Source organism: Mauremys reevesii, linkage group 24 (assembly GCF_016161935.1).
Source record: "Mauremys reevesii isolate NIE-2019 linkage group 24, ASM1616193v1, whole genome shotgun sequence".
NCBI classification, from domain to species: Eukaryota; Metazoa; Chordata; order Testudines; family Geoemydidae; genus Mauremys; species Mauremys reevesii.
Genome location: NC_052646.1, coordinates 14628091 through 14646639, shown reverse-complemented (window position 1 = coordinate 14646639; position 18549 = coordinate 14628091). Strand labels below are relative to the sequence as shown.

The 18549-nt window shown below is 54.0% G+C and overlaps 1 protein-coding gene across 1 annotated transcript in view; it reads left to right on the top strand.

Annotated features, from left to right (window-relative positions):
* The first annotated feature begins 689 nt into the window (after positions 1–689).
* The window catches only part of LOC120390540 (IgGFc-binding protein-like), a 50398-nt gene continuing 32538 nt past the window's right edge, over positions 690–18549 (top strand). The window contains exons 1-7 of the mRNA XM_039513269.1: positions 690–706; positions 3446–3529; positions 11531–11672; positions 12413–12694; positions 14017–14154; positions 14904–15063; positions 15566–15987. Of these exons, the coding sequence (XP_039369203.1) occupies positions 690–706; positions 3446–3529; positions 11531–11672; positions 12413–12694; positions 14017–14154; positions 14904–15063; positions 15566–15987 (1245 nt within the window). The remainder of the gene's footprint in view (positions 707–3445; positions 3530–11530; positions 11673–12412; positions 12695–14016; positions 14155–14903; positions 15064–15565; positions 15988–18549) is intronic.

Below are 18549 nucleotides of genomic sequence, written 5' to 3'. Positions count from 1 at the left end.
TCCCCTTGTAGAGATCAGCGCAAGGGCTGAGCGGGGCACTGGGTCTTCTGTCCACACATGGCCCTACTGAATTCCTCTGCCCCTGGGCTGATGACCCTCCCAGCCTCGTGGGGTGTCATCCCCTCCAGAGATGCAACTTAGCCCAGGGCACTCACTGAGTTCCTCCCGTCAGCCCCCGGCCCCGATACTCCCCCCAGAGCCTTGATCTGTCAGGAGCCCCCAAGCACTGATATTCCAGGGGGTGGGGGGACCCTAGAGCTGATACAGCGGGGCCGGTGGAAGAGTCATGGGGGGATCCACAGAGCAGCTAGAAGAGTTGGGGGCAGGGTCATGGGGGAATCCCCAGAGTGGAAAGAGAGGGGCTGGGGACCTCCTGCTGCCCCTCCAGTGCCCCCCACGTTCCCTCCTGCTTTCCCATCTCAGCCTTTCCCAAGGCTCCTTGCCCCTGGGACCCCTTACTCTGACCAGCCCCCACCCCCAAGCAGGAGGAGTGGCTGTTCCCTGCTCTGTTCCCCTCCCACAGCCCCTGCATTCTGGGCCCCCTCACTCCCCAGGGGCTGCCCCATTGCCCACTACAGCCCAGGGAGTGGCTCCCTCAGAGCCCCATGGGGCAGGCCTGGGGCATCTCAGCCTCAGTGGAGACATACTCCCATAGCACCCAGGGCTGCCAGCTCCCCCAGCCCTGGGACATGTGGACCGTGGGCTGGTAGGTGCCACTGTGTCACCTGGAGGTGAGGGTGAAGAGGTCCCGGGCAGGCTGCTCCCCATGATCCTGCCTCCTGGCTGAGGGACCTGGGTGCTGGCCAGGGCTTTCGCCAGGGCAGGGTGAGAGCAGGGCTGCGAGCGGACAGCTCAGCCGCTGCTGGTGAGGAGGGACGACACCACAGTCCCTCGCCGCCCACCCCAGCAGGGAGCGACCAGCAATGCCATCAGGTCGTGTCAAAAGGAGCAGTGCTGGGGGCACAGCTGGGGAAAGGTGTCAGTTCCCCATAGCAACTACTAGGTACTATCCGTCCTCCATCTACCCATCCCCCCCACCATTTAGCCACCCACCATCATCTACCCATCCCCCCACCATGTATCCATAACTCCCACCATGTATCCATCTCCCCACCATCATCGATCCATCCCCCCACCATCATCTACCCATCCCCACCACCATCATCTATCCGACCTCTCACCATCATTGATCCACCACCCCCACCATCGCTGATCTATCCACTCCCATGCACCCTATCATCTAGTACGAATCCCCCACACAACAGCATCTATCCATCCCCCCATCATCTACCCATCCCCCACACCATCATCGATCTATTCATCCATCCCCTCCCCTCCCCCCTAACATCTATTGATCCTCCCCACACCCTGTCATATATCTAACCACTCCCACATGCCCTGTCATCTATCTCACCATCCCCCCCCATCATCTATCCACCCCCACAAACACCATATCATAGATTATGGAGTGAACTGTGCTGGGCCTCGTTCAGCTTGGCTGGTAGCTCATTATCCCCCTCCCCCCAGCCAGCTCCTAATGACTAATCATCCGGTGGATAATGGGCGCCAGCGTGTGGGGGCGAGAACAATGGCAGGCCATGGAGGGTGAGCGCTCCCACTGTTTGTAATTACACACTGTGGCACATTGCTGAAGGAGACGGATGGCCTGCTCCCCAGGCAGTTAATGGCTGAGCGGGCTGTGCCTCTCCTGGGGGGTGAGAGCAGGAAATCAGCAAGCAATGAACCCAGAGAATCCGGGACTGGCCAGCGCCGGGAAGCCGGGTTTATGGGCTCCGGAGCTGGGGCCACCTTCCATGAGTGCTGGGGCCTGTATGTTCCCTCGGTGCCCAGTTATGGGATCTGGCCACTGGGCCGGACTGGACCAACTGGCCCAATTCACCCAGGAACCAGACCCATGATACAAACCCCAGACTGAACCTGGCCTCACAGCATGCCAGCTGGTCTGAACGGGAATCATGGTACACCAACTGGCCTGGCCTGGACCCTATGGCATGTCCCTCAACCTGAACCAGGCCCCATGACATGCCAGCCAGCTTGGACTGGACCCCATTGTACCCCACCTGAGCCGAGCCAGACCCCCCTGCATGTCCCCCAGCCTTAGCTGATCCCGTGGCACACACCAAGCCGGAACTGGACAAACCCCATGGCACACCGACTGGCCTATGCTGGACCCCATGGCACAGCAATCAGCCTGAAACAGACCTCATGGCATGTTCATTAATGATCTGGAGAATGGCATGGATTGCATCCTCAGCAAGTTTGAGGATGACACTGAACTTGGAGGAGTGGTAGATACGCTGGAGGGTAGGGATAGGATACAGAGGGACCTGGACAAATTAGAGGATTGGGCCAAAAGAAACCTGATGAGGTTCAACAAGGACAAGTGCAGAGTCCTGCACTTAGGACGGAAGAATCCCACGCACTGCTACAGCCTAGGGACAGAGTGACTAGGCAGCAGTTCTGCAGAAAAGGACCTAGGGGTTACAGTGGATGAGAAGCTGGATATGAGTCAACAGTGTGCCCTTGTTGCCAGGAAGGCTAATGGCATTTTGGGCTGTATAAGTAGGGGCATTGCCAGCAGATGGAGGGACGTGATCATTCCCTTCTATTCAACATTGGTGGGGCCTCATCTGGAGTACTGTGTCCAGTTTTGGGCCCCACACTACAAGCAGGATGTGGAAAAATTGGAGGGAGTCCAGCGGAGGGCAACAAAAATGATTAGGGGGCTGGAGCACATGACTTATGAGGAGAGGCTGAGGGAACTGGGATTGTTTAGCCTGCAGAAGAGAAGAATGAGGTGGGATTTGATAGCTGCTTTCAAAACTACTTGAAAGGGGTTTCCAAAGAGGATGGATCTAGACTGTTCTCAGGGTACCAGATGACAGAACAAGGAGCAATGGTCTCAAGTTGCAGTGGGGGAGGTTTAGGTTGGATATTAGGAAACACTATTCCCCTAGGAGGGTGGTGAAGCACTGGAATGGGTTCCCTAGGGAGGTGGTGGGATCTCCTTCCTTAGAGGTTTTTATGGTCAAGTTTGACAAACCTGGCTGGGATGATTTAGTTGGGGATTTGGTCCTTGTAGCAGGGTGCCGTTGCAAAAGCACCTAATTAGCCCCTGCTTAGCCAGCCCCAATCAGGGGAAATAGATTGGGGCTGAGAAGAAGCCTGGTGCCTGGCCTTTAGAACTGGTTGCACGTGTGGGCCTGAGGATTCAAGGGCTATAAAGGCTGGCTAGCAGCCAGAAGAAGGGGGAATGCCCAGGGGAAGGTCAGTTTCCAGGCTGAGGGTAGACTCTGTTTTGGAGAGGAGATTATCAGGCCTGCAAGCTCTGTACATAGCATAAAGCTGGTGGTGGGAGAACATTGTGTAAATAAAGCCACGGGTGCTGCAGAACTAGAAGCCTCCCTGAGCTTTATTGGGGCAGCCAGGGGGCCCCAGGAAGAGGGGTGGGCAAAAGACTTGTCACAGTCCTGCTTTTAGGGGTCCTTACAACCCTGATATTCTTTGATTCCCTCGGCCTGAACTGGTCCCACTGGCGTGCTACCCAGCCTGAACTGGGCAGTCCCCATGGCACTGCCCTGGTCTGAACCAGACCCTTGGCACTCCACATGGACTGCTGGGAAATGTCTGTCTGTCTGTGCTCTTTTCTGGTGGAACACTAGGTTTTCCTGCTAAAGGTCTTGTGGGTGACATGTCAGCTCCATATGGAAATATTTGATTTCCAAGACATTTTCAGTCTTTCCCCAACAACCCAAGTATTTTGGTGTGAGAATGTTGCCACAGTCCCTCATGGGAGCTGTAGTTTGGGCTCCCTGTGTTCTCCTTTCCCCTTACGTGCTGGGATCCCCAGCTGGGCTTCAGCTTGCATGATGATCATGGCCCTGTGATGGGCATCATGCCAGGGTGGGACACCATGATGTACCATGGGAGATGTAGTCTGACTGGGGAGCCTGGCTCATAAAGGCCTTCCCCAGTCTGGGGGGTCTTGTTGCCCTGGACACTATGGGAACATGTCCCTCTTGAGGCTAAGAAACACCCAGGCTGGCCCCATGGCCCATAGGGATCAGTGGGAGCTGCTCCCTGGACTGTAATGGGCCATGGGGAGAGAGAGGGCCCAGAATGCAATGTGCCCCAGGGAGAAGGGGAACAGGGTTCATGAGGGCATGGGAGTGCAGTCATGAAGGACTGGGGGTGCAGAGGAGGGGAATTCCAGCATATAGCTAGGAGAGGGTCAGGCCTCTCTGTCCAGCTCTTAGGAGTTCCTTCTTCCCCACCCATCCTCAGCTCAGGCCCCTCCCTTGTGGAGGGTCGTGGTTTCCAGCTGATCCCCAGTCACTCCGAGGTGCAGCAATGGCGTACTGAGAAACTCCATGCACGGCTCTGCTTTGTAAGGTGCCTATACCATCCCCCTCCCTAGTGTTAGCCGTGCAGCCTGGCCCCAGGGAACTGGGGTTTGTTCTGGATCACACTTAGCCATGGCCCAGCTTCTGCTCTTGGTGACACCTGGACAGCCCTGGTGAAGACAATAGGATGATGCATAATCACATGCCCATCTTAACTCCCAGTCCCACCTAGGAACCACTACTCCCCATCCCCTCCCTGAGCTGGGGACAGAACCCAGGAGTCCTGGCTTCCAGCCTCCCGTCTTCTCCAACCCACCAGACTCCACTCCTCTCCCAGAGCTGGGAATCCAAGAGTCTTGATCCCCAGCTCACCTGCTCTAATCACTAGACCCCACTCCCCTCCCAGAGCCAGGGATAGAACCCAGGCATCCTGCTCCCCAGCCCACCTGCTCTGACCACTAGACCACACTCATTATCACTCCCTGCTGCCAACAGCAAGATGGCTTAGCCATGTAATCTGTACCCGCTTCATTCTCTGCTCCTGCCCCTCGGCTCCCGGCATGGAGAGAGGTGTCCATGCATTCCCCGGAGAAGGCGCCGGCAAACCCACCCTCTGTCCGGTGGTGACACCATGGGGGCAGCCAACCCCCCCCCCTGACATTAGCACTCCTGCCTCTTTCCAGCTCATTAATACCGTGGCCCTTATTGCCCCTGCTTCTTGCCAAGGGCTTTGGAGAAGAAACACAATAAATCCATTTAATATTAGTGCCCAGAGAGCTGGAGGGGGAAACGGGTCTTGCCAAGAGTCCCAGCAGAGCTGGAGGTGAAAAATGGATCTATTCAGTATTATGATGCACCCAGGATTTGCTCCCGGCAAGTTACGCCCCTGAGATGTTAGGTATAAACCCCCCTGCCCTGCAGAAAGACACCATGCCACTCACGCAGGACTGAGAAGCATTTAGGGGGATCACACTGATGGAACACAGGTAAGAGGCAGCAGCTTTATTCCCATGGCTCGGTTCCAGCTGATCTCATGCTGCTTTAAGAGGAGAATATTCGTGGAACCACTGGAAAGCAAAGGAGCACGTCTTGGACCCTCCCCAGGTGATCTAAGCTGCAGTGTGGCTGTTAAACAGCTGACACAGCCCACCCCAACCGTGGCTGCAGTTCAGTGCTGGGCAAGCGACCTCCGTGTGGCATCGCTGCCCAACTGTTGCTCCTTACCCCAGAAGTGGCTGCATTTCAGTGCTGGGTGAGCCACTGTGCTGCTCCTCCACCCAGAAGTGGGTGAACTGTCTCCAGTTCCTTTCATCCCAGGATCACAGAGTCCTTCTTTAACGTGAATTTGTTCTACCTTAGAACCCCTGGGAGGTCGTCCTCATTTTAGCAATAGGGAAACTGAGACACAGAGTGAGTTCCAGTGGCAGACCCTACAATACAGGAGTCACAGTCCTCCCTCTAATTACTAAATCACGCTCCATCATAGGAATAGGACCAGGAATCCTGACTCCCAGCCTCAGCTGTAACCTTTAAACCACACGCCCCTCCCAGAGACATCTGCTGCACCCCACCCCAGAGCTGGCCGCCTTGTAATGCTAGGTGAGTGATCCATGTGAAGCATTGCTGAGTAGCTGTTAAACAGCTGCCATTCCTCACCCAGAGGCAGCTGCATTTCAGCAGGGGGACTAGCCTGGTGTATACAGCCTGTAAGGCCATTTATGACCCTTCAGGATTCAAGGCACTAGGAAATGCAAGACATGTTTATGATTAATTCTTAGGTTTTCAATACAGTTTCTGATTTAAGTGGCCAAGGGGACAGAAATGACAAGACAGTGTCACCTGCTGTTTCCAGGACTGCTAGCACTGGGTAAGTACCAACTTGGGATTGAATGATTTTGGAAGAGCTATGGGAAGAGTGAAAGAAGCCTGCCGTGGAAAAAAGAGGGGCGATGAGAAATATAGAGAGTGTAATGAATGGGAGAGAGAAGATAGATTTTATTCAGCCTGATTTTTAACACGAAAACAAAGGGATTTCCAATGACACAGACAAGAAGCAAATTCAAAACTGCGCAAAAGAATTAGTATGTGGAACTCACTGGCACAGTGAGGGCCAGAGCTTAGCAGGATGCACAATAAAGATCAGCCATTTGGATGGATAATGAAAAGTTAGAATAATAAAGGTTAAAATTAGAACTGTTCAGAGAAACTTTGACAAAACCATATTCAGGTGCCATATACAGAGCCACTGAAATCAAAATGCTTTGCAAAATTAGGTCAATTTCATCAGAAATTTGTTTCAGAAGAAAATGGGGGGAGATGTTCCAACTAGGCCAAAAGGTGCTGTTTAAACTTTTCATTTTGAAATGACTCTTTTATTTGAAAGTATTAAAAATCTGAATGAGAATAGAAAATAACGTAACAAAACCTTTTAAAAAGTCAAAATTGAATCCAAACATTTCAGTTTTGTTCAAATGAAACATTTCAATTGACCTGAAATGAATTTTTTTTTTCAAAATTTTCCTTCGTGGAGAATTTCAAAATTGGGACATTTCTTTCCTATTCAGAACAAAGCCCTTCACAAAACAGCACTTCTGTCCTGCTCTAGTTAACGTAACCCCAAGAATCCCATTATAAACTCTCCTGCTTTGAGAGTGTTAGTCTGTATCAGCAAAAACAATGAGGAGTCCTTGTGGCACCTTAGAGACTAACCAATTTATTTGGGCATAAGCCTTTGTGGGATATAACCCACTTCATCAGATGCATGAAGTGAAAAATACAGGAACAGGTATAAATACATGAAAGGATGGGGATTGCTTTACCGAGTGTGAGATCAGTCTAACGAGATAAATCAGTTAACAGCAGGATACCAAGGGATGAAAAATAACTTTTGAGGTGGTAAGAGAGTGGCCCACAGTCTCTACACAAAAGAATGAATGGACACAAATCTGATATCAAGAATCATAACATTCAAAAACCAGTAGGAGAACACTTCAACCTCTCTGGCCACTCAATAACAGACCAAAAAGTGGCAATTCTTCAGCAAAAAACCTTCAAAAACAGACTCCAATGTGAAGCTGCAGAACTGGAATTAATTTGCAAATTGGACACCATCAGATTAGGCCTGAGTAAAGACTGGGAGAGGTTGGGTCATTACAAAACCTAAACTTAATTTCCCCAATACTAATTTCTCCCTACTGTTACTCACACCTTCTTGTCAACTGTCTGTAACGGGCCACTCTCTGACCGCTTCAAAAGTTATTTTTCCTCCCTTGGTATCCTGCTGTTAATTGATTTATCTCGTTAGCCTGACCTCACACTCGGTAAAGCAACCCCCATCCTTTCATGTATTAATATCTGCTCCTGTATTTTTCATTTCATGCATCCGATGAAGTGGGTTCTAGCCCATAAAAGCTTATGCCCAAATAAATTTGTTAGTCTCTAAGGTGCCACAAGTCCTCCTCATTGTTTCTCCTGCTTTGGGGTGTCTGTCTATCTTAGGGGCTCATCTGGCCCCCATCACCCTAGTATCTGGGTAACTCACAGCCTTTAGCACATTTATCTTCACACAGCCCGGTAAGGCAGGGCAGTGCTGTCATCCCCATTGTATGGGTGGAGAACAGAGCAGAGACTAGATGACTTACTGTAGCTCACCTAGGGAGTTTGAGGCCAGGCAGGGAACCTGTCTCCCAACTCCCTGGCTAGTGCACAAATCACTGGGCCACCCTTCCCCTCTGTGAGGAACTCGCCTGTAGGGGTGTTAGAAGGAATCTTAGAAGCAGATTACCCCAGAACAGGCACTGTCCCTTCTTCTGAAGCCACATTCAGAGGCAGGATATTAGCTCTGATCCAGCTAATCAAAGTAGATGGCTCATGGGACTGGAATACCTGCGCCTTTCAGCTCCAGAACCCTACCAAGTGCAGTAGGGACTAAACACCATCACCCCCTTGAGGACCTGCGTGAAAGGACATTGTGGGTTCTTAGCCCACTTCCGAGAGTCTCAGGTACCCGACTTCCCACAGACAGTCCATCTGGCTGCTGGCTTCTGGGTTGATGGATGTTGGTTTTGACCTAAGAAGCCCTAACCAGCCTGGGACCTGACCACCTGGACGGCATCTCTGCCCCCCGAGAGGTATTGCCAGTTCTATCTGCAGAGATGCCTGAACCTGTGATAGGAGAGCAAGGGAGTTGCTGGCAGCCTGTTTGCGCTTCCTGCCTTGGTCGGGAAGAGCCTGAAACCTTCAGAGACTGCTGCTAGGTCATTCTTCAGTGACAGGCAGGGCCGAGCAGGCTGGGGGACTCTGCTGGATGCTCTGTGGAGGACTTAAAGGAAAGGTTGTTAGCAATGTGGCTACTGAGCTATCTGGCTTTAGGGGAATTGAGAGCAGGGCAGATCAGCTCCAAGGATCAGCTGGCCCAGGATCCTGTCTTTGAGGGTGGCCAATGCCTGCTGCTTCTGAGAGGGTGTAGGAACCCCACAGTGATGGGATAATCTGCCCCCAGGAAAGGCTCCTCCGCACCCCAACTAGAGAGATTGCCACCAGGTTTTAGATCCCTCCCTACACTTATTCTTTTAGCATTTCCTAAGAGTTGTGACGGGGCCCCCCAGACTGAACTCCCCTCTCAGCCCTGGAGAGGTGGCTGGGCCAGGTCAGATTTAAAAGCCCATCAAGGAGGACCGATGAAGGAATTAGCACCTAGATCCCACACAGATGGGCTGACAGAGAAAGAGAGAAAACAAACACAGTGAAAAAGAACAAAAAAAGAGAGATTTTATACAGATCAGATAGATTAGATTAGATCAAATGGATGGATAGATTAGAGAAGACATAGACAAATACATTAAAGATAGATAGATAATGTGTGGGAATAGATAGATAGATGATGTGCATGGGGATGGATAGATGTAGTGGGAAGCTTACACTGCCACTACCTCTGCTAGCTCTAGTCTGTGAAAATGATTAGGGGGCTGGGCACATGTCTTATGAGGAGAGGCTGAGGGAACTGGGGTTATTTAGTCTGCAGAAGAGAAGAGTGAGGGGGGATTTGAGAGCAGCCTTCAACTACCTGAAGGGGGGTTCGAAAGAGGATGGAGCTCGGCTGTTCTCAGTGGTGGCAGATCACAGAACAAGGAGCAATGGTCTCAAGTTGCAGTGGGATATTAGGAAAAACTTTTTCACTAGGAGGGTGGTGAAGCACTGGAATGGGTTCCCTAGGGAGGTGGTGGAATCTCCATCCTTAGAGGTTTTTAGGGCCTGGCTTGACAAAGCCTTGGGTGGGATGATTTAGTTGGTGTTGGTCCTGCTTTGAGCAGGGGGTTGGACTAGATACCTCCTGAGGTCTCTTCCAACCCTGAGATTCTATGATTCTATGAATAAAAAATGCCCCTGCACAGCTGTCAGCACTTCTGCCCTGGGTTAGTATCTCAGCCAGAAAGCAAGGCCACCCGGCCACTGCCTGCCTCTGTTAATCTCCCTTTGATTTTAGTATTGCAGATGCTCTCTGGGCCAGCGGTGGCTGATACAGGTAGGTGGACTGCAGTCGCTCCTCATTTCCACACATGCAGCAGAGGGGCATTTGCTGTGAGGTGTGTTTGTCCTTGTTTGCAGGGGGGAGGGTGCTGGGGACCAGTCATTACTCCTAAGTCCCGGCAGGTGCATGGTTTGGGGCAAACACTTCCTAGCCATGCTGGGGATCCCCACCAGGGAGCAAAATGGATGAGAGGCAGCAAGTGAAACTGGCCAGTGTGGGGTCAACCTCCAAGTGGAACTGAATGCACCCCAAGGGAGTGATCTCTGTGCCCCCAGGAGCTCCTTGGACTGAACCCTGGGCAGGACACTCCTCTTGCACTCCCCTGCTATGCCTGTCCCCTGGATCGCTAAGCTCCATCCCATCCTATCCAATCCTCCATCTCCTCTCATCTTAGCTATTGTGGCTCCTTCCTCTATGCCCCCCCCCTCAAACTCCAGTGAGGGCAGGGTGCTGTTGCCACCTACTGCCATGTATAAAGAGGGGTGACCACATCACCCCAACCCTCAGCAGCCCCCTCCCAGCTCCCTGCTCACTTCAGGCACAAGTTCCACCCCCATCTCCCAGAAACTGCCTCTCTACCTAGTCCCTTCCCAGCTCCCAAGACCCATCTAGCCCTACTCTCCGCTCTGCTCCCTTCCCACTGCACTGTGGGTATGAGCACCTCTTCCTGTGCAGCTCCCACTGTCCTCAGCCACGTCCTTCTCTCTCTTCCTCCATGGCTGGTATCAAAGTAACAGACAGAGGCCTCAGTGAGAACTGGGGGCGCATTGTGCCGGGCACTGCATGAGCACTAAGAGTCAGTCCCTGCCCCGGAGGCACAATGCTTGGCTTCTAGTACCACAGGCAGATGGGTGCAGCACTGGAGCTGTGGTGATGTGTAGACACAGGCAGGATAGATGCACACATTGCTTATGTAGGGAGGCAGACAGGATAAATACACAGATAGCCACTATAGGCAAGATAGGGAGATAATGCAGTGTTGTTGTAGCCATGTTGGTACCAGGATACAAGAGAGACAAGGTGGGTGAGGTGAAATCTTCTGGTGGAGAAAGAGACACACTTTCGAGCTACACAGAGCCCTTCTTCGGGTCTGGAAAAAGGAATCAGAGCGTCACAGCTAAATGCAAGGTGGGACAAAAACCAAAACCACCCTATCACTAGTGGGCGAACACTCTTCACAAAGCCGTCACTCCGTATCTGACTTGTCAGTCCTCATCCTCAAAGGGAACCTGCACAGCGCCCTCAGAAGACTGCCTGCAAGTTTAACTTTACTAGACACTAACGTCATGGACTCCACCGATACTGGTTTTATGATTCATTACAACAATCTGTAATCCACCAACCCACTTTGTCCTATAACTGCAGGTATTAATTGGCCACTAATGTGTGCTTACTCCCTTTGCTAAACAATCTGTCCCAACTTGCATTTAGCTGTGACATTCTGATTACCCGTTCCAGACCTGAAGGGCTCTTGTGCATCTCAAAAGCTTGTCTCTCACCAGCAGAAGTTGGTGTAATAAGATATATCACCTCACCCACCTTGTCTCTCTCATATCCTGGGACCGACACGGCTACAACTACGCTGTAGACAGACAGGCAGCTGGTTCTCCACATGACACTGTTCAGTATCCCCCCGTGTCTCCTCAGATACACTCATGTACCCATATGGACCCAAGTTCGGAGACAGAAGAACCCCCAAGGCAGACGATGGGGCGTCTCCTGAAATCCCCATCTCCGTGCGCTTCTCCTTCTACAACAGGAGTTACCGCTCTCTTTACGTAAGTTGCACGTCACCTCTGCGTGGGAGTGTCTCCTCAGCAGCATCCCAGCAGCTGGGATGATCTTCTCCACTGGCAGGCTCTTTGGTGGCCTCTGAGAAATGAGTGGATGGGGTCTCAGTCTAGTTCTTAGTGGGCAGCCATCGGTATCCCCCAGTCAACATAGAATGGCCTCCTGGCTTAACCAACGCAGAGATCACATGGATGGAATGAGCCAGGGAGGCTGAATTACCTACCCTCCAGGGGTGGGGTCCTTAGAGAGGGCAGCAGTGAGGTCTACTGTCAAAGTAGCCACCAAATGCCTTTCTGTAGCCAGTAAAAAAAAATCTGCACAAACAGGCTCTAGCATCCACTGATGCAGTGGCAAGGACCACGTAAGAATATCAAAAGCTAAGCTGCTACACAGAAGAGTGTAGGGGACAGAGAAATCAGTGTGTTTGGGGATGGATACCTAGACAGACAAGGTGGGTGAGGTAATATCTTCTATTGGATCAATTTTGGTTGGTGAGAGAGACAAGCTTTCAAGCTTACACAGAGCTCTTCAGGTCATAATATATTACTTATATATATATATAAAAGATATTACCTCCCCCACCTTGTCTCTCTAATATTCTGGGACCGACACAGCTACGACACTGCATACAAAATAGATAGACAGACTGATCAATCAGTCAGTGAGTATGGGGAATGGATATGTGTGGTGATAAAAGATAAACCCTCAGCTCCTTTCCCACCCCCAGGTGAACAATAATGGTGTGGTGTCGTTTGGCGTCCCTGTTAACCAATTCACACCTGACTCTTTCCCGCTGACCGATGGCCGGGCCTTTGTGGCACCATTCTGGGCGGATGTGGATAACCGCATCACGGGTGAGGTGTGTTTCCGGCAGAGCCGAGACCCGCAGCTCTTGCAGAGAGTCACGGCTGACATCACCACCTACTTCCCCCACGAAGAGTTCACCGCGGCCTGGCTCTTTGTGGCCACCTGGGACCGCGTGACCTTCTATGGCTCCAAATCCTCCAAGGTAAAGTACCAGAGGGTCTTGGTTATAGTGGAGGGGGTGGGAGGCCTGGAGCCAGGCTTCCTAGGTTCTACCCCACCTCTGGGAGGGCAGTGGGGTATAGTAGTTAGAGCTGGAGGGGGCTAGGAGTCAGGACTCCTGGGTCCTTTCCCCCAATCTGGGAAAAGTGAGTCCAGTGGCTAAAACAGCAGGGACATGGACTCCGGACTCTCAGGTTCTAGTGCCAGCTTTGGGGAGGGAGTGGGGTGTAATGGTTAGAGCAGAGGGGCTGGGAGTCAAAACTCCTAGATTCTATTTCTCTCCCCACCTCTGGGAGTGCGTGGTCCAGTGGCTGAGCTCAGTGGGAGCTGCAGGAGTGGGCTCGTGTTTATCTTGAATCCGTATTGTGCAATGTCTAGCTGTGAATGGTGTGAGCCTTTGGCAGGGTCTGCATGGCTCAGTGGCTCCACTGAATGGGTGGCTCCTTACACCCTCCCCTGTACTACCTCAGCCAGGGGGATCTGAGCTCTCCAGGAAAACTGGCCGGAAACAGGGATCTCGCTGAAGCCAGCTGCTGGGTCACAGCTGGAATTCTCACAGCAGCTGAAAGGGGGGGGGGGCTTTGGGGACAGATCCTCAACTGGAGTGAATTGGCATTGCTGCTTGGAAATCCATTCTGATTTACACCCCTGGAGCGTCTAGCTCTCTATGACCTCCTACATTAATGTGCATTAAACAAATGCCTGTTTATAATAAAACACACAATAACTGTCTTGATAAATCTTCATTAAATATGTTGTTAGGAACATTAGCTTTCAAAGACAATGAAACCAGGTTGCAGAGCTCCTCAGGCCAGAAAACTAAAGGGGTGCATGAGCACAGGGCTCAGTGCTACTATCACTCACCCTGGGGTAGATCAGGAGTAACCCCACTGAATATCATTGAGAGACTCTTGATTTATATGAGCTGAGATCAGAATCTGGTCATAACCTCCAAAATATTCAACAGTTGTTTCACTGAATAACCCATTATTCCCATCTGGTGGCCTGTTTGGTGGCTTGTCTGGAGTGAGTGAGGTGGTTCTCAGCACATCTCCTAGGGGACAGGTATTGACATGACAACCCGCCCTTCCCTGCCACTAACGCTAATTTAACCCATTCATTGTCCACCTCAGCAAAGAGACCAAGCATTGATGAGTCCGTGGCACCTGAACTTCCTTCCACACAGGCGGGGGTCAGGGGTGAACATGGGACTACACCTGGCGTGTGGAGAGAAGAACTTGGTCTTAGGTGCTGGTTTGTGAATTTTCACTGATTGTCTTCCTCGCGGTGGCTGCACTGTTGTAGGTGAACACCTTCCAGGTGGTTCTGACCACCGACGGCGACCTGTCCTTCATCATGCTGCACTACAGTGACATCCAGTGGACAACAGGGGCGGCGAGTGGTGGGGACCCGCATACTGGATTGGGGGGCATCCCAGCTCAGGTAGGTCTCGCCTCATTCCTCCAGGCTGGAAAATTGGGAGGCTGAGAAGGTGTGTTCAGCACACAGGGGTAACACTTTCAATGGACATGGGCCTAGAAGAGTCATCTCTCTGTATTATGGGAGGAAGCGTTTGTCTCTCTATCCATCCCCATACACTGCCATGTGTGTAGCTACCTACTGGACTCACAAGCCCCTATCACTAGTACTAGTGTTTAGGAAAGGACACTAAGATCCAGGCCCTGAGTTCTAGTTTCACCAAAGCATGTGACTCAGGACTCCTGAGTTCTTGGAGTCTATTCACAGCATGGGAGGGAGTGGGGTCTAGTGGCTCAGAGCAGGGGGCTGGGAGTCAGGATTCCTGGGTTCAATCCCAGCTCTAGAAGAAGAGTGGTTGAAGTGGGAGGACTGGGAGTCCCTTCGTTCGTATTCGTAGCTCTTGGAATGAAATGTAGTTTAGTGGTCACAGATATGACGAGTCATTACCCCTGGGTACTTTTCCAGTTGGTGGGACCCACTGCAGTGCTCCTGTTCCTGCCCAGTAGGGGACAGTGGTACAAAAACTGATTCTCCAATTGAGCCTGGTGCCTGCAGGTGCCCCATCATGGACGGCCTGGCACTCCCAGGATCCGTGTGTATCTTGCGTTCTGGCTGCCCATGGAGCTGGATCCGCAGCACTGGAGTCATGTCTCTCTCCGGCACAAACAGCTGCCACCTTCCTTTGATCCTGTTCCTGTTCATTCCCCTCTCAGGCTGGATTTAACAGCGGTGGGTCCAAAAATTACTTCAACATCCCCGGCTCACGGACCCCAAGCATCCTGAAGATCAGTTCAATGAGCAACATCAAGAGCCCGGGGCGCTGGGCCTTCCAGGTGGACAATTTCGCTGTGCCCAACGGCTGTGTCTACAACGGTGCGTGGCAGAGGCCGCAGCACGGCCGTCCAGTTGGGGGTGGCAACATCTCTCTCACACCAGTATATTACAGCCTGCACCTTGCACTTGCTTCGGCTAAGCCCCCTGTCTCTTCTCATCTCTGATCCACACACCCCGCTTCGACCCCATCAAGGATTTCCGTGAAGCGTGTAAGCCTGGATGCTCTGGGCCTTTGTCTCTGTCTAAGCCTCTCTCCCAGGCACCCTAACACCTCCCGACCTTTTCCCTCGTCCATCCCTCTCCCGGCACCTTCCTCCCCTCCCATTGCTCGCCCCATCTCTCTGTTACCTTCTAGCCCATCCCTCTTTCTAGCCCCAACCTTCTCGAGAACCAGGCCTTCCAGGCCCTCTCTAGCAAACCACCCTCACATGCCCCATCCTTCTGTCTCCCTTCACCTAGGCCCAGGCAGCTGCTGCCTGCCTCATCTGCCCGCCCAGATGGGCACAGACTAACATCTCCTGCTCTCTCTCTCTCTCTGCAGCCAACTTCCTGCCCCCCGGCACTTCCTTCTGGAGCGACCAGAAGTGCAAGCGCCGGTGCCAGTGCATGTATGGGGAGGACGGGGTGACATGCCACACGAGGGGTTGCTCCCCGGATGAGGCCTGCCACCCAGCCTCCTGGTACCACGTGTGTCAGCCCATCAGCCGAGCAGCCTGCCAGGCACGGGGAGGGCGGCACTACAGTACCTTCGACGGGCGACTCTACCACTTCCAGGGGGCCTGCACCCACATGCTCTCACAGCTGTGTGCGCCCGCGCTTCCCTCTGGCCTAGCACCATTCCGGGTGGAGGCAGAGAGTGAGGAGCCAGGAGCGGCACAGGGGGCACCCTGGACCCGCCTTGTCCGGGTGACAGTCTATGGGCAGGACATTGCCATGGCCAGGGGAGCCACTGGACACATCACGGTGAGTTGGGGGCTCCATGACATAAGCCCAGCCCCAGCGTAACTGCTCTGTCTTCATACTCCCACAGCCCCCTAGCAACACAAGCCCCTCCCGTACTGCCCCCCAGTGTCCTCCCGCCCCAGCCCCTCCCATACTGCCCCCAGTGCCCTCCCGCCCCAGCCCCTCCCATACTGCCCCCAGTGCCCTCCCACCCCGGCCCCTCCTGTACTGCCCCCCAGTGTCCCTCCCACCCCAGCCCCTCCCCTACTGCCCCCCAGTGTCCTCCCGCCCCAGCCCCTCCCGTACTGCCCCAGTGCCCTCCCACCCGGCCCTCCTGTACTGCCCCCAGTGTCCCTCCCACCCCAGCCCTCCCCAGTGCCCTCCCGCCCCTGCCCCTCCCCTACTGCCCCCAGTGTCCTCCCGCCCCAGCCCCTCCCCTACTGCCCCCAGTGTCCTCCCACCCCAGCCCCTCCCTGTACTGCCCCAGTGTCCTCATGCCCCAGCCCTCCCCAACTGCCTCCCAGTGCCCTCCCGCCCCAGCCCTTCCCCAACTGCCCCCAGTGTCCCTCCCACCCCAGCCCCTCCCTACTGCCCCCAGTGCCCTCCCGCCCCTGCCCCTCCCATACTGCCCCCAGTGCCCTCCCGCCCCAGCCCCTCCATACTGCCCCCAGTGCCCTCCCACCCCGGCCCCTCCCCTACTGCCCCCAGTGTCCTCCGCCCCAGCCCCTCCCTACTGCCCCCAGTGTCCCTCCCACCCCAGCCCTCCCGTACTGCCCCCAGTGTCCCTCATGCCCCAGCCCTTCCCCAACTGCCTCCCAGTGCCCTCCCGCCCCAGCCCCTCCTGTACTGCCCCCAGTGTCCTCATGCCCCAGCCCTCCCGTACTGCCCCAGTGTCCTCTCGCCCCAGCCCCTCCCATACTGCCCCCAGTGTCCCTCCCACCCCAGCCCTCCCTACTGCCCCCAGTGTCCTCCCGCCCCAGCCCTCCCGTACTGCCCCCAGTGTCCTCCCACCCCAGCCCTCCCCTACTGCCCCCAGTGTCCTCCTGCCCCAGCCCCTCCCGTACTGCCCCCAGTGCCCTCCCGCCCCAGCCCCTCCCATACTGCCCCCAGTGTCCTCCTGCCCCAGCCCCTCCCGTGCTGCCCCCAGTGTCCTCCCGCCCCAGCCCCTCCCATACTGCCCCCAGTGTCCTCCCGCTCCAGCCCTTCCCCAACTGCCCCCCAGAGCCCTCCTGCTCCAGCCCCTCCCGTACTGCCCCCCGGTGCCCTCCTGCCCCAGCCCCTCCCTGTCCCCAATCAGGATTTAGCTCCTCCCTCTCTCCTTCCCGTTGCCGTTGCCCGCGGACGGGAGGGCGGGAGATCCCCGCGCGTGCGCCCCTCAGCGCCGTCCGCCCCACTCTGCTCCAGCCTCGCGCTGCGGCCGTTGGGTTCTCCCAGCTGCGCTCGCGCAGAGGAGATGACAGGAAAGAGGCGGGAAAGAACTGAGCGTTGTTATCACGCCCCTCAGCCCCCTCTCTGCTCCCCTGTCGCCCCCTTCCCCGTCACCTACAGCCCCCCCTCTGCCCCCATTGCTTCTTAGCTCCTCCCTCATCTGCCCACATCCCCTTCCCCCCAGCCCCGTTCCTCACCTGCCCCTCCTCGCCCCACCAGCTCTCAGGACACCTAAGTACTCCACTGGGAAGACACTGGCGTAGAGGTCACGAATCCACAGGATCTCTGCTAGGTCCCAGCTTTTAAACCGTCCCTTGAAGGAACCCCATCACTGTGCCAGCCCCACAAGGGTTCCCACACTTCTTTCAGGGCAGGCCATGACCAAGCCTCAGGGCTCCAGCCCTCCTGCTTCATGCCGGGAGCTCTGGCCAGTGAGTCCAACTGAGGCAGACTCCTGGTCAGAAACTTTTACTCCTTTCAGGGACCAGTGCACCTCCGTGAGTGTCTGCAGTGATGCCAGGCAGCCCTTTTACATCAGAGCTGGGTTTATTAATCAACTGGAGCCCAGCACTGAAGTCCTCAGCTTAGTGCAGAGAAGCAAAAGTGGAGGCAGAATTCAGACTGGCCAACATCAGGGCTGCTGCAGAATCCATTTTGGCTTGGGCTCCCTCGTTGTCAGTCCCAGCCTGTATCTTTCCAAAGCGCAGCTCTTAAGATAGCTACCAGACACCCTTTGGTCCACTGATCTTCTCCTGCAGGACTCCTGCTAAGTTCACATGTCTCATCTGCCTGAGTTTCCCTTTCTTAGGTGTCCATTGTTCAGTCCTTGGGTTCACCATTGTCTTTTTGGAACCTCTATTAAAATGGGTCGGTTTCAGCCAGTTAACAGCTCATTCCTACCACCACAGACAGTTTAGTGACACAAACACTTCACATCTCCTGCTCTGCCCCAATAGCAGCGACTTATCCCTAGTCAAGGAAGTCATTGCCAGGCATATCACTGAGAAAAATATTACATAAAATTACCACATTGTCCCAGGAGGTAAACGTGCAGTCTGTTTGGCAAAGAGATTATTTTCTTCCAAGTGTTTTTTTTCCTCCCATGTTATTCCTTGACTTCAGCAAAGCTTTTGATACGGTCTCCCACAGTATTCT